Raw genomic sequence first — 14,551 nt, 5'->3', positions numbered from 1 at the left:
GGAACACAGAGAGTGATTGATAGAGACTGGTAGATGATGTGCAGATCACCTAGTGGGGTCTGTCAGCTGCAATATTGCTGCCGGTGTCCCGGGCAACCAGCCGTTGGGAGTGCCAGCATATGTGGCCTGATGCACACAGTGAGGGATTAGCTGGTCAGAATCAGGTATGTACAGTGGCAGGTGAAGACAAACACACACACGATATTCTCTACAGCTGCGACGGTTCAGGGTGACCTGTTTTCAACTTCTACAAACAGATACAGCGTCGCTGACAATGATTACATGACGATCTCAGTTAGGGATGTGACAAATATTCTAGACCTGCCGCAGTTAGTTGGCAGAATTATGAAGTTGCTGAAACTGCATCAGCATCGATATTTTTAATCAACACGCAGAATGTTTTTCTTCAGCATAATTGTTGCATCATGGTATTGGTTGCCTTTAGCTCCTGTCACCATCAGCTGCAGTCAGCACTGAGGTTTAAACTATGGTGGTAGCAGCAGCAAAGTCCAACTCAGTAAAATAGAAAAGTTTCCAAGGCTTCGAGAGTCTGGTAGTATTTCAAATGATCACAGAACAAAAAGGTGGTTTGTACACTGCAGTTTGGACAGTGCATCACAGCAGCACATCACAATGCACAAGCACTTAAACAGGAACTCAGGCGCACTGAGGCACTTTACAACTGTTTGCTTCTCTCTTTGCTCACATATACTGTATTCTAATACAGCCAAATTCACAATAAAGCTGCTCTTATTTGCATATTTTTCTGCTGATCTTGTCAGACAATGGAATGAGTATGAAATAGCGACTGAAATGCAGCCCATTAAGACTACATGTTGACCAAACTGTCTCTGTGCACTGCTAGAATCCTAATTTATTACCGTTGTCTGACAAACTCACCATACACCAGTTTAAGACGGCTGCTGTGCTTTGAATTCAGATATATTTTTTTATTGAATTTGGAGCCACTAACGAAGTCAGAGAATGGTTATCCAATACAACTTTTTGACAGAAACTTTGATTTCTTTTAGCATGCGACTGTTGACTAAAATAATGAGGCATCTTTTTTCATTTATTTTATCATGTTGGAGTTTCAAGCTTAACTTTTAACAGTTTTGCATTTTAATATGTAAACATTTGTTTCCATTTTGTAACATAACACATTTTACAACGACATGCGATTTGTCAAAAAGTTCAACGAAACAATCATCTTGTTTTATTGGAGAAAAATAACTAATTTAGATTGATAGGCTGAGAAGTAAAATATCTGACAGAAAATATTTTTTGGTGGCAGCCTTAAAATATTCAGTATATTATAACAGATTGTCTACTTTACACTTTCACTATATATTATGAGTGATAAGTTACTGATGCATTAACAACTATTGTTGATTGCATTAAGCACATCATTTAAAAATCTGTTTGTTCATTATTTGTATTTTTTGACCCATTTTTATAACATCAAACAAACATCTATTGCTGCTTAATGAAATGGCTTCTGTCCAAAAATGTATATTTGCTTTGCTCATAAAGCTCCTGATCATGTTGTGCACCACCAGGAGTCTTGTTGGTTTTATTCTGCTGCTACTTATTTCCTCCTCTCCTCCTGAGCAGTCCTCAGAGGAGTGCTGTAGAATAGCTGGCTGTCAAGCATAGAATAAAGGTTTACATTATTTCCCAAAGCATTGTTGTTTTCTCTCCTGTGCCACTCGATGAGTCTGAGTTATAGTAGTGAAAGATTTGTGCTGCTCATTTCATCAAGCAGAACTCTGGCTTCAGATCAACGCTCTCTCCCAGCAGAGAAACAGTTTCTTGCTGTAAAATTTCCTGATACGATGAACCGTCAACACACTTAGGACTGAAAAGATTTCAATTACCTCAGCCCTGTTTACGCAGGACTATTACTACCAGTGGCCCTGTGTGATTGGTAGTGATAACAGAGGTTGACTTTGTTGGTATCGTCCATATTTTATCTGAGGTCACTAATTTTGCGAACTAAACACACTCCATAGAGCTATTGGTCAATAAATATAATTAATATCTACTTTTTGATAAATGGCATAATTTTTTTTCACAAATGTGACAGATTCATACATAATTGTGCTTACATTTTGTATTACAAGATCTACTGAATCCTAACATCACAGTTATTGTGAGTAACATATTGCGGTTGTACTGTATTGTTACTTTGCTTACCATTTCTATAAGGCAATGGTGGTGAAAGCCATTAGCCAAGCATCCCCATCAGAGTAATCATGACAAGAGCAAGGTGACCTTCTCTGCCAGACAGCGAGCACACAAACACACAAACACACACACATACACACAGCACAGCAGCTGACTGCGTTGATTTGCACACCTTAAGCCTGAGATGGAGGACCTAATCAGTGGAATCAGCTGGTCTGTCGTCTGGATGGAATACAAATCCACACACTCGTTGCTCTTGATAACATCCGGGTGATGACCATCGAGTTAAAGGATAATTCCGGTTTTATTTCAGGATGGCACATTGCCCATAAATGGGGCAATGGTGGCTCTATGGTTGCCTTTGTAAGGACGGAGAGAAAACAAGGACTCAAGCAAACCTCCCACAGTATTTAAAAAAAAAGGATTTTTACACGAGCAATATCAAAAGCTTGTCTCTGACGGAAACACACAGACACAAAGAACGGAGGCAACTTTCTGAGTCTGCTTTCAAGTGTTTTAGAGGATTCATTTACAAATTTATCCTCTAAGACAGTCAGTTCTGCGTGCTGGTTTTCTGTTTTTTGAGCTATGCTTTCCAGGCATGCAGTAGTCTTTCATTTGATGACTAGAATTTAAAAAAAAACAGCAGCAGGGTCCTGATAACCGCAAATGAGTACCGTTGAGTTGATGACTGCTTTAACTGCCAGATAGGCTAGAAATAGTTATTAATGCATTTTATATAGCAGAGAATGAGATAAGAGGATCAAGGTGTTCCCAAGTGAACAGCTTTTCCCCTGGGTGTAGTAATCTGTTGTCTATTGTCACGACAATTATGTGTCCAAAACAGCCTCTTTTTGCATTTTCCTCTTGCAGTGGAGGCCGACAAAAGCTGCATCTAATAACATGTCATTAAAGCTTTCTGCTTATATAAAAGCACAGATCTAGGAAACAAACAAGAATAGACAGTTGAAAAAGAAACAGACAAAATTGCTAATATAACTTGATGTCTTTCCTCCTCCTTTTTAACTGGTGGTAAAAGAGAACGTGCAGAAGAGAAAGTGTGTGATTCTTTCTACACAACTAAACTTTGAACTCCAAAACTTAGTTTTCCTTGATGCTATGCAAGGTGAGATATCATGTCAGGGAATAAATGCTTCAAACCACTTTATATAGTCTCTAACACATTTCCAGAAGCAGCAAAGATGGACCACATATGGGCTAAAACACCTTCTCACTTCACAACGTACAGCAAAAATATGTTTACAGCACTCACAAGTGTGACTTAAGACCTAAAACTTCCACTTAAGGAGGTCAGTGCAGCAACTGTTTTCTTCCACATACAATTTAAAATCAGATATGTTAAAGGCAGTGACTCACTAGCTTCAGGTACTGAAAGCTGCATTTAAATACATGAGTATTTTCATTTTATGCTACTTTATGCTCCTTCTCCACTACACTAACCGATAGTACATAAAACCAGCTTCACCTTGACTAAATACAGCAGAAAAATGATAGATATTTATGCAGTAATCAAGTAATATATTATACTGTATAATGCACTTATGTGAGCCAAATTTTTGCTTGATGGGTACTTTAAGGTCACCGTGCTAATAAAATTTGCATAATTTTACTTAAGTGCCATTTTCAGTACAGGACTTTTACTTGTAATGGTGTGTTGATATACTGCAGTGTTGCTGCTTTTACTTCAGGATCTGAACACATCCTCCACTACTGGTAAAACGAAAAAATAATAATCCTCTATCAGTTTTCTTAAGTTGCAATACTCAATGCCTACTTGGCATCATTTTGAGCACAGGCGTGTTTAATGTGTTGCCATCATTTCAAATCTAAATTCTGTACACTTTATGAGGCTCTGATGAAGAAGGAGCTTTAAGAAAAAGCAATCCGGAAGTGTACACTGCTGTGGTAAACACAACTATCACAACAAGTAATGAAATGAATAATACGAGTGCGGTTGCAAAGAAGCTGAATTAGGGGTTGAAGAAAACAGGGATTAGAAAAAAAAAGAAGAGTAAGTACATGGATTGAGCTGCAAAGCTGGCAACAGACTGCGACTCTCAGCACAAAAATCCAGAGTTGAACCCCTGGAAAAATAGTAGTCCGGTTGTATTGGGAGAATTGCCAAGGATGGTATGTGGCTGTAGAAGTATTACATTTACAGAGCAGATGAAGATGGACACCCAGCTGGCATACCACATACCCAGTACAAATGAGTCTATGAAGCTGTCAAGTTATGTGTGATGATAACACATTGCATATGTTTTCCCTTGTTGCTGTAATAAGACTGAATTATGTGTTAACCTAAATACCGGAGCAGTTCAGACTACAGCACTGGCATCAGAACTGGCCAAGGCCGGATGCAAATTACTGCTTAATGAAGTGTTACGCAAGGAAAATACAAAGATTAACGTAACATGACAACAGTAGACCTTCTAATCCTGTCACTTCCTGTGACAAACACGTAGGATTGGCCATGCTTCAAAGCATTGTGGTGATCCAAATAACTGCTCCACCTCTTCACTTGTACAGTAAGAAGTAAAGAAACAAAGATGAAATAGGAGCCAGTACGGAGAGACTGTGAATGTTTAAGGTCAGTATCAGTTTCTTAGACTATTTTATGATTATGCAGTATCAGTTATCAGCTCAAAAATGTGGGTTTTCTCTTAATAGGGTCTTTAATATTCATACAGTGGTATTATCACAGTCAGTGTTTCAAAGCAGCCGCTGCCACCAGTCTGTGCCACCAGAGACTTTAAACAGCAGGGAGTCCTGGTCGGTCTACCACTATAACAGACTGATGTCTCATTAGAAAGGCGGGTTTTACTGTACCAGAGGACATTATAGAAACTAGGATGGTAATGGGATGTGTTTCAGTAGTCATGCTGATCAAATTTAGACAGTTAAAAGGCGATTTCTCAGTGGACCACATCTAATTATGGTGGGAAGCACACCAGAGAACACTGGTGAAAACTCAATGACTGATGAAGTGAAAGACAGCTGACATGGAGTTTTTTTAAATCCGTATTTAACATACAGTAGATAGCACAGATGTAATTAATATTATAATCAGTTCTGTCATATAAAAGGTTTTCCGCAAATAGTGTTAAACATGAAGTATTAAATTTAGTCGTAAAATAAGTCAGTAAAGCTGTCAGAGATACATCTGTGAATATACGAGGGCTAATGAAGCTGACACAATAATAATGTATTAACGCAAAAATATTAACACCATTACCACAGATTCTGTTGTTCACAGTTATTAATTATTAGAAACAGTGAATGTATAGTGAGAGTCCTGACCCGCATTCATTTCCAGTTAGCATCAGTAATGTAGCACAATACTGTCTGCCAACCGCCATAAATCAAACCTATAGTTCAAGCTGAAAACTACATGTTAAACTTTAACCTTCATGTGAATCAGATTGAATGAGAAGTCGCTCAACACTCCTTAAATCCCTGAATAATGGAAAGGAGCATCTTGACTGGCTGGCTTGACAAACCTAAGCTAAGATGTAGTTACTGTCAGACTGAAGATAGTCATAAGCAGAGTACATTCGGCCTACGATAGCACATCCAAGCACACATCTAACACCGACAACGTTAGCTCTGCTGTTATGTGACTGATTGCACTTGACAGAGTTAATTGGAAAACAGAGTCTATACCACTATTCAGAAAATTCAGGAACAATTTCTTATGTTCCAGTTATTTGAACTTGTTAAGTAGTTGGTATGAATCATATTGTGCCCAAACTTCTTGATATAAACATATTGCACGTAAAATTCTATTCTCAATTCAAAGGAACTTTACTGGCATGAAAGTTTGACAATATTCTCAAACCGTCAGAAAACAGTTAAAACTAATATTTGCACAGCACAGAGAAGCTTAATTTAAACATTATTACATCATTAGGACTAACATACCCTAATTATATGCAGTATGCACAGTATAGAATTTTCATGCGTGTGTGGATGTGTCTAAGCCTTTCACCATCCCTCAGGTTGTGGTGTGCTGATGCATAATGGGCAGCTAGATTTGCCCCGTCTCCTTTCTCTCTCCAGGAGTATTTTTAATTTGGAGAGTTCGCTTATCTCTATGAAATCTGAAATTTCAGAGCTAAGCTTCCATCAATCCATCCATTAGTCAAATCCTCTTTATTCTACAGAGGATCGCAGGGACCCAGATAACACTGGGCGAAGGTTGGGGTACAACCTGGACAGCGTTGCCAGTCTATCACAGGACTAACACACAAAGAGAGACAAAAATGCAAAGCCAATTTAGAGTCAGCAGTTAACCAATCATGCATGTGTTTGGATTGTGGGAGGAAGAACCCAGAGAAAACCACAGGGAGAGCATGCAAACTCCACACAGGAAGACGATGAAGTATCAGTGTTAACCACTGTGCTGCCTAGATGGACACAATCAATTAGTTCATTGAAGATTTTGCAGTGTAGGAAGAAGTGTTGAATAGTGACCACACATTCTATTTTCTTTCAGTTGCCATGATATTTCTGTGTCTTCCTTCTTCGATTACCAGATTTTGGTCTCTGAGTCTGTGCTGCAGGTTAGTGTCTGTTTCTGCTTTCTACCTCTAACACTACAGAGATATTCTGCCAATTCCTAATCTCTTTTGAGAGTGAGATAACATTCTAATCTACTTTGGCTTTTAGTTTCTTCTTTTCAATGTTCCAAATAGGCTTCTGTTATAATTTGATTTATTCTGATTGGTGTTTGGAAAGCGGTGTAGTTGTGTGGCTGGCCATAGTGTATCTGAGAGAGGGCAATCAGTCTCAGCACCAGCTAGCATAGGAAAATCTTTTTCTGGGCTCAGCTCTTGGGTTTGGAAGGCTTTGGAACGGAGGGTGTCTTGGGATCTAGATTTAAGGTGATTAAAATATTTGAGTGCTCTCTTTTGAATGTTAATTATCAGTGGATATCCGAATAACTCCGCTGTACTCTTTGCATTTGTTGGTGTTTTTCGGTGTATTATTCACTGCATGTAAATATTCAGCTGGATGTTTTTCCCAATGGGTGCAGTTATGTTTAATTGGGGTAAAATTTTAACAGATAAAAAAATTAAATCAATTTGTGATTAATCGCAATTAAGTACACAAGGTCATGTGATTAATCGTGATTAAATATGCACATGGCTGCTTTTCTGTAATTGATTTTGATCTAGTTCATGGTTTGATATAATTCAAAGGCGCTCTGTCTCTAGACACCAGACAGAAAAACACACCATGTCAGAGTTCAGACAAGCTAATTAGCATCCAACTGGGATCTGTTTACATGCAGTCAAGCTCTGAAGCCAAATCCACTCAGTCACATTTGAATTGTGGAAAACATGTTTCTCTTTACTGTTTAGATAAAAAAAATATATGGCTTTTTACAATATGCCAATATACCACCATCATCTAAGATATCATCTATCATCTATATCCTGATTTCAAACACCAAATGCGGAGATAACAGGAGTAGGTTGTTGACAACACATCAAACTACAAAATGTGTGCTTTTGGTTGTTTGCATTTGTCTCTATAAAAAGCTCAAAACAGAGACAAGTGAGCCTCAGTGGGCTAAACTGCTCCAAGCTAATGAGGGAAATAGAGGAAGTAAAATGTCCAGTGGTGCTTTGATTTGAGTGTGACTGGAACGGATAGTTACAACACTGTTAAAGCATTTCATTATTTTCACTAACAACTTGGATTTCATTCCCCCTCAATCTCCTACAAAAACCACACAGCCGCTAATGAGCATCATTGTTTCAAACTCTTCATTTCTGCTCATACTGTGAGCAGGCTGCCTAACATGGGCCCCCGGCTACAGGCCAGTTGGGTGCATAAACTCACCTCTTTCTCTCCACATATATTGCTGATAATGGAGTTGGATGCCGGACTGGCAGACGGGCCGAGGACTGCCACCACCCCTTTAGACATGATCTGGCACACTGAAAGAAAACAGAGAGGGTGTAGTGAGGAAAATGAGGAGAGGAAGGGGGTGAGATGGGAACAGACATTGTGAGAGACAAAGTAAGACTGTTAGCGTTAAGAAAGCCATTTAAAAAAAGGACCTCTTCAGCCGGATGTTAATGGATGCAGATGCTGACTATCTCAACCTATAAACAGAAAGCGGTCTCAACCAGCGTTTTTCTACTGTCTCAAGGGAGCCTGAACCTACATGTGTTAGTGAATTGTGCACAAGGACAAATGCATTTGTCCATATTTAATACGGCCAAACTGATGCACAAACAAGAAAAATGAGTTTTCAACTCATGGGAGTATGGCTTGTGGGAGAGACTGATGGTAATATGATATTCCCTCACATATGGAGACAGAAAGATATAAAAATGGAAAGAGACACAGACAGATAAACAGAGTGACAGACAGTGAGAAAAGCAGCGAGACAGAAATAGTGACAAGCAGCGATATCTGGAGGCTTAAAACAGAAAATCTGGTATTTGAACATTTGCACATGAATGCAATAACATCCCCAAAACTGACACACGCATCTCATTTCATTTTCAAAATTCTACATTTACAAGGACTGATTTAAAGGCTTTACCTTTAGGGATGAAAACATTTCTTTAGACAGAAACATTGCGATGGAAGTGAGTTTTGCTCCTCTCTTATATACACAGGCCATATGCTTTAATCTTCTGTACTGGAAAGGTGGATGCCATTTCGTGTGAGTTTATAATCCCCAGCTTGTAATGAAAACACTACAGTCAATGGTGTGCGGCAGACACAATTACAGACACTATGTGCTGTTCCTGCGTGAGCGCGTGTGCACGAAGTGTGGGCGTGACGGCAATTTGGGGTTGGTTACTGGGTCAAATGCAGAGCAGTAACCAGCCACGTGTGTGAAATAGGCAAAGGAGGAACTGTTTCCGAGCCTGTGCGCTGAATCGAATGATTAATAAGTAATCCCCTAGTCACCCATGGGGCCTGTAAGACATGAACACACTGGCACCTTACACAAATAACAGCATACACATGCATGCACACATTTACAGTGAATGCACACACACACACACACAAACACACCTTTGCACATGTCTGCATGGCTTCACTGAATTATGAAGCTGAATGATTCGACCACAGGCCAGCAGACTCCTGCCCTTGGTGACACTTTTATTTGCTCCTTTTCTGCACAGCAAGCATTGTGTGTGTACATATATAGAGTCTAGACTGCAAGGCTTTGGACACTTACACATAACGCCAAATAAAATATGAAAGGCTACGTTAAAGTCTCAGCTTAATTTAAGTGGGCTAATGTCAACAGAGGGTATAATATATTAACTGCATGTGAGATATGGCCCTTTTAAAATCAAGTGTGTAAACTGCAAGAGGTTCAAAAGTAAAGATAATAAAAAAGTAATAAGAAATTGTGCTGACTACATGTTTCTTTTTTTTACTTTATATGAATAATAAAGAAGTGACCATGGAAACAGCAAAAAAAATAGAAAATACCTGGTAGCAGAGTATCACATGTTTTTATGGATGACCAGAAAATTACATGCATGTTAAAAAAAAAAAAAAAAACGCCTTTATGACTGACCAGTACTGCTCTCCATGATGGGGGTGTACATGTTTCCTCATCAAGGATCAAGAAAAGACTTAATGAGCGCAACCTCAGAAGATGAAGAATGAAGAATGAAAAGAAACTATGAATGTTCTAAAAAGAAAAAAAAATGTTAGAAATAGACTGATGAAACCAATTCCAGCCTCAACAAAAATGATGGACAAAGTAAATATAGTGATTTTGTTCTACTTATTGTATATCTGTCCAATTACCTTGGGTCCCTGAAAAGGTATCTACTATTAAATTTCAACCTGAATGTGCTCATACACTGAGCCTCAAGAACTCACATGTTTAACAGACCAAATGCTTTTTTTGTACTTGTGTGTGTGTGTGTGAAAAAGAGCATATAAATGTAAAGTCTATTATTATTATTATTATATATGTGAAAACTGCTACATAGTTTTCTGGATATCAACATCACTGTCAAGAAATCCATTAATGTCGTGAGTTACTGGAACAGTGCTGTGCTGCTCACTGCGGTACAATTGTGGTCAGCTGGTCACAAGGTCAGCTGAAGGCCATTATTCCTGCTTAACATTGATTTTCACAGATCAATGCAAACTACTGGAGCCCTGAAATTATTAGAAAGCTGTAATGAGTTAGACCTGAGAAATACTTAAAGTTAGCTAGTTGCAAGATAAAAGGACAGACACACCAGACAAAACAAAACATAACATAAAGGTAGACACACCATTAGACAGTCGTGCAAAAATGTACAAAGAAACACACATTAAAATGATTTGGATTAAAAATAGTTGCCTCCGTTTCCTCAGGTGTAAAGTATACCTGGTGCTTTGTAGCTTTAAAAGAAAAATATATATCAGTGGAAGAAAGGCTGTTTGTGAACAAGTGCGTTGTCGTGGGGTGTTTTTCGCTGTTAAAAGCAGCAACCTACCCAAGGAGGCATCTATTTAGGAGCTGCATGCTACACAGGCAGGAGTGGGTGATTCAAAGGTGGGGGTGGGACTTTTCTTTGCAGGTAGCGCTCCCTCTGTGATATTTCCATCTAACTGCGGCCACTGATCCGTCCCTAATCCAATTCCTGGCTCTAATTACACACTCACACTTGCACACACAAAACATTTGCACAATATGCACACAATCCTGCTTGCACACACCGCCACACGCTGCTTTACACACAAACGTGCACGCATGCACGTTGACACACAGAAACACACTGCAACAACCACATTTAGGAAGGGTTTGTCTTAAACCAGGCAGAGAAAGTAATACAGTTTCTTGTTGTTGTGGTAAGTGAAGCGGTGTTTCCATGGATTAAGCGGCGCCACCGAAGCTCTCATGTTTGTGAAAGTGGGAATGTGTCATATTGAAAATCAATCCCACACTTCTTGTCATAGCCGTTCATGTTGGTAGTTTTCTGCAGACACACGCTGTGCTATATTGATTTAGGAGCATTCTCATTAAAAATGTAAAAACTGAACCAACACACAGTGAAGTGTGAGGCAACAAGTCACCACACAGTGCACTGATGTTCAGGGCATTTGTTGTTGCAAAAGCACTGACAGTGGATAACAAATAGGTACTTCAGCTTGTGGTAAGGGAGTCACTCTCAGTGACTCAGCTGTCACACCATGTGACAAATTACTGGAAAGCTCATAATGACCCATTTAAAAAGGTCCATAGACCTCTCTGGTGAAGGTCATCCATATTGTGACATACATTAAGTCCTAATTACACGACTATCCATTTTCTTTTTTGCTGATAATGTTTTGTTCTGTTGTGCAACAGCCATGGACTGCACATAAAACATGGATGTAACCTCTTTGTCTGAAAGTGATGAAAGTGACTTAAACATGCACATTTTCTAATGGCCAGCAGGGGGTAACTCCTGGCTGAAAAAGCAAATTTGATTGTATAGTAGTCTACTAGAAAATTATTCTATTTCTCACTTGTTTTGTTACTTCAGTCAACATTTTCCTAATGAGTTTACAGACTCAATAACTATTTTCAAGTCTCCTTAAAAACAGCATAATGTTTTTTTTGGAAATTAAAGTACCATTTGGGGGATAATAGATGATAAAGTGGGATAATCTTCAGGATGTGGCTAGTATGTGATTGAGGTTTCAATCACACACACCCCTCTCATGTCAGAATGGGTGTAAAAACACAATATGGCGGCCAAATGCCAAACTCAAGACTTCAGCAGTCCACAAACCAACAACTGATGACAGGGCGGTTACGCAGGCAGTTGCTACAGCATAATGACAAATTTGCCGATATATAAAAAAACTAAATACAACTCAATACAAACACATTCTTTGACTACTGCGGGTATCAAAATACATTATGACAGCTTATTTTGTGTTCCTGCATCACACCAGTCTGTCATCTATTTTTAATAATTTGTTTGCTTATGTTTGACCAAAATATTGTTACACCAGATAGACTTATCTTATATACTTTGAGGAAGCATAAAGCATAAAGAGAAAGCCTATAAAGAAGACAGTGGGCTTGATTTGAAATGACAAGCTTGCTGATTTTAAAATGAGAGCTACTCTTTGCCTGGACGCAGTTCTGCTTCACATTTATTACTTTCTTATATTTTCCATGACACCTATATTGTGCGACTGATTCACACCCACACGAACAAACACAAAAACAATAACTTTTCCTCACCAATTAACTGGCATTTCTTCCCGGTGTTACTTACTTGTTTCCCCCATCTCATATTCACTGTCTCTGAGCAGTTCAAAGATGTCCACCTCCAGCTTGCCAGTGGTGGAGCGGTTACTGTTCCTGTTGATGCTATCTTTGGCCAGGGTGATGGCCAAACGCTCTCCTCTGCTGCACTCCATAGGGTCATCAAGGATGGCAGCTGAGGAGAAAGGGGAAAAGAGCAAACAGGTTGTCAGTGTGAGAGTAAAGAAAGAGAAGAGACATATTTACCCACACTGGTAACTGTGAAACGTTTTTCCAAATGAAAAAGAGCCAGTGTGGCCTGTATGCCCAGTGATCATTCAGTGTAAGAACCTATAAAGACACCCTTTTCCCTTCTACAATAAAAGTTCAGTCCACTGAAAGCTGCTCCCTAGGTGCATGGATTTATTAGCACCAATACTTATGTGGCATTTTGTGAACACTGCTCTCCATTAATCTAGAGTACCTACAATGGCACAGTATTGTTCTTAATAAATCCATACCCTTTGGGAACAGCTTTTAGCGTGACTAATACACTTTTGCTCTAAAAGGGTGAGTGCTATGTAATGCAAATGTGGGATCTGTATGATAAAAATTTTAAAGATTAAAAGCTTTAAAATCTCTCACCTATTCTGAGGCATATTTTCAAGAACACGACAAAGACACAAATTCACAACATCCTGTTTACTGCAGCCAAAGGATTCAAAACATCTGTCGGTTGTTTAGATTTCATAAAGGTACGCTAGACATTTAAAACTCCAGTCACTGCAGCAGCTTCTCAGAGATGCTATGCCATGGAAGTTAACTGCAAAACTAAATCAAAGAATTGTAAACAACATGTTGTGCTAAGAAATGATTTATTGCATTCTGTATGCAATATTTTGTTGTACTATAATCAGAAGAACAGAGTCCTGTCTTGTATATAGCTTAGCAAAGCCAATTATAAAGGGATCGGATGTAGATAATACTCTTCACATTTTTATGCAGAAAAAAAAAATTAATTCCAGCACAATAAGACTGTAGCAACTGGCTATTGAAGAGGATTTTAATCACTGCACAGCACATTATAACTAAGGAGTGGTATATTTGTATGCATGCATGGGTGTCTTATTTGAATAGCATTATGAATTTATTCTGTGACCTTTCACAGCACAGATGTCAAACCGTCATGATGGGTAATTAAACTGGCAAAACAAACATCATCTGTTTACTGTGATATCAAACAACGAAGACATGGAACGATATATACTTTCACATTTAGTTAACAAATGATCTATTTTAGCATCAGTCTGACCATAAAGGGGCATTTTCGGTGAAGGCGAGGTTAGACTCCAACAACTTTCCACTGAACCAATACCAATCTGAGCCATCAGTCAGTACGATATCAGTCGATAATTTTAAAAAAATGTCACATCACCCACTAAATCATGTTTTGGCCAAATTACCCTAGCAGGCTGCAAGAACAATAAACATTTATATAAAATATATCACACCTCAATAGGCCAATGCCCAAGGTAGAAATAACAATAGAGTGAGCAGCAGATGTCTGAAAGCAAGCTTTGTAATTAATGTAATTATATTGAGCTAGCACAAAGTTAAATAGATTAAATTTACATCTAAAGCAGAGGCAGGAGATAAAAGTAACCAAGCCGGAAAAGTGTGAAATTAATAAGGCACAAAAAAGATACAATTAAGTACAACGTGGCTTAAAGGTAAATGCAGTGATTGTCCATTAAAGAGAAAAGCGGTGGGTCGCCAGTTGTAACTTCAGGTCTAATCATCTAAATAGAATTAAATACGCAGAGATGCATTCAGAGCTGGAACATGTTTGAAGTGACCTTTTCCCTTCTTGTACAGCTGAATAAACAACAACTAACTCTTACTCGCAACAATGAGACAAACACTCATCTGATATCATCACGAGGCCAAGTAACAGTAAGCTATTGCTATTTAAAACAGTTTGCTAAGAAGCAGAAAATAGCAACGGCAGGTCATCAAGGCTACTAATGACTAGTAAGGTACTAATTTTGTGTGTTTGAAAAACATCACAAAGACATTAATTTATTTATGTACGTAACAGATTCCCCTTCATCATGTACAGCTGAC

At 38.7% G+C, this 14,551-nt stretch overlaps 1 protein-coding gene across 3 annotated transcripts in view; it reads right to left on the bottom strand.

Moving 5' to 3' along the window:
- The window catches only part of grik4 (glutamate receptor, ionotropic, kainate 4), a 304,795-nt gene that overhangs the window by 104,418 nt on the left and 185,826 nt on the right, over positions 1–14,551 (bottom strand). For all 3 annotated transcript variants that reach the window (XM_035953556.2, XM_023281819.3, XM_055012535.1), the window contains exons 4-5: positions 12,459–12,623; positions 8,056–8,153 (exon numbers count right to left, since the gene is read on the bottom strand). In XM_035953556.2, coding sequence (XP_035809449.2) covers positions 8,056–8,153; positions 12,459–12,623 — 263 coding nt within the window. The remainder of the gene's footprint in view (positions 1–8,055; positions 8,154–12,458; positions 12,624–14,551) is intronic.

The sequence above is a fragment of the Amphiprion ocellaris genome, chromosome 7 (genome assembly GCF_022539595.1).
Source record: "Amphiprion ocellaris isolate individual 3 ecotype Okinawa chromosome 7, ASM2253959v1, whole genome shotgun sequence".
Lineage (NCBI taxonomy): Eukaryota > Metazoa > Chordata > Actinopteri > Pomacentridae > Amphiprion > Amphiprion ocellaris.
This window is presented reverse-complemented; position numbering and strand designations above follow the sequence as displayed.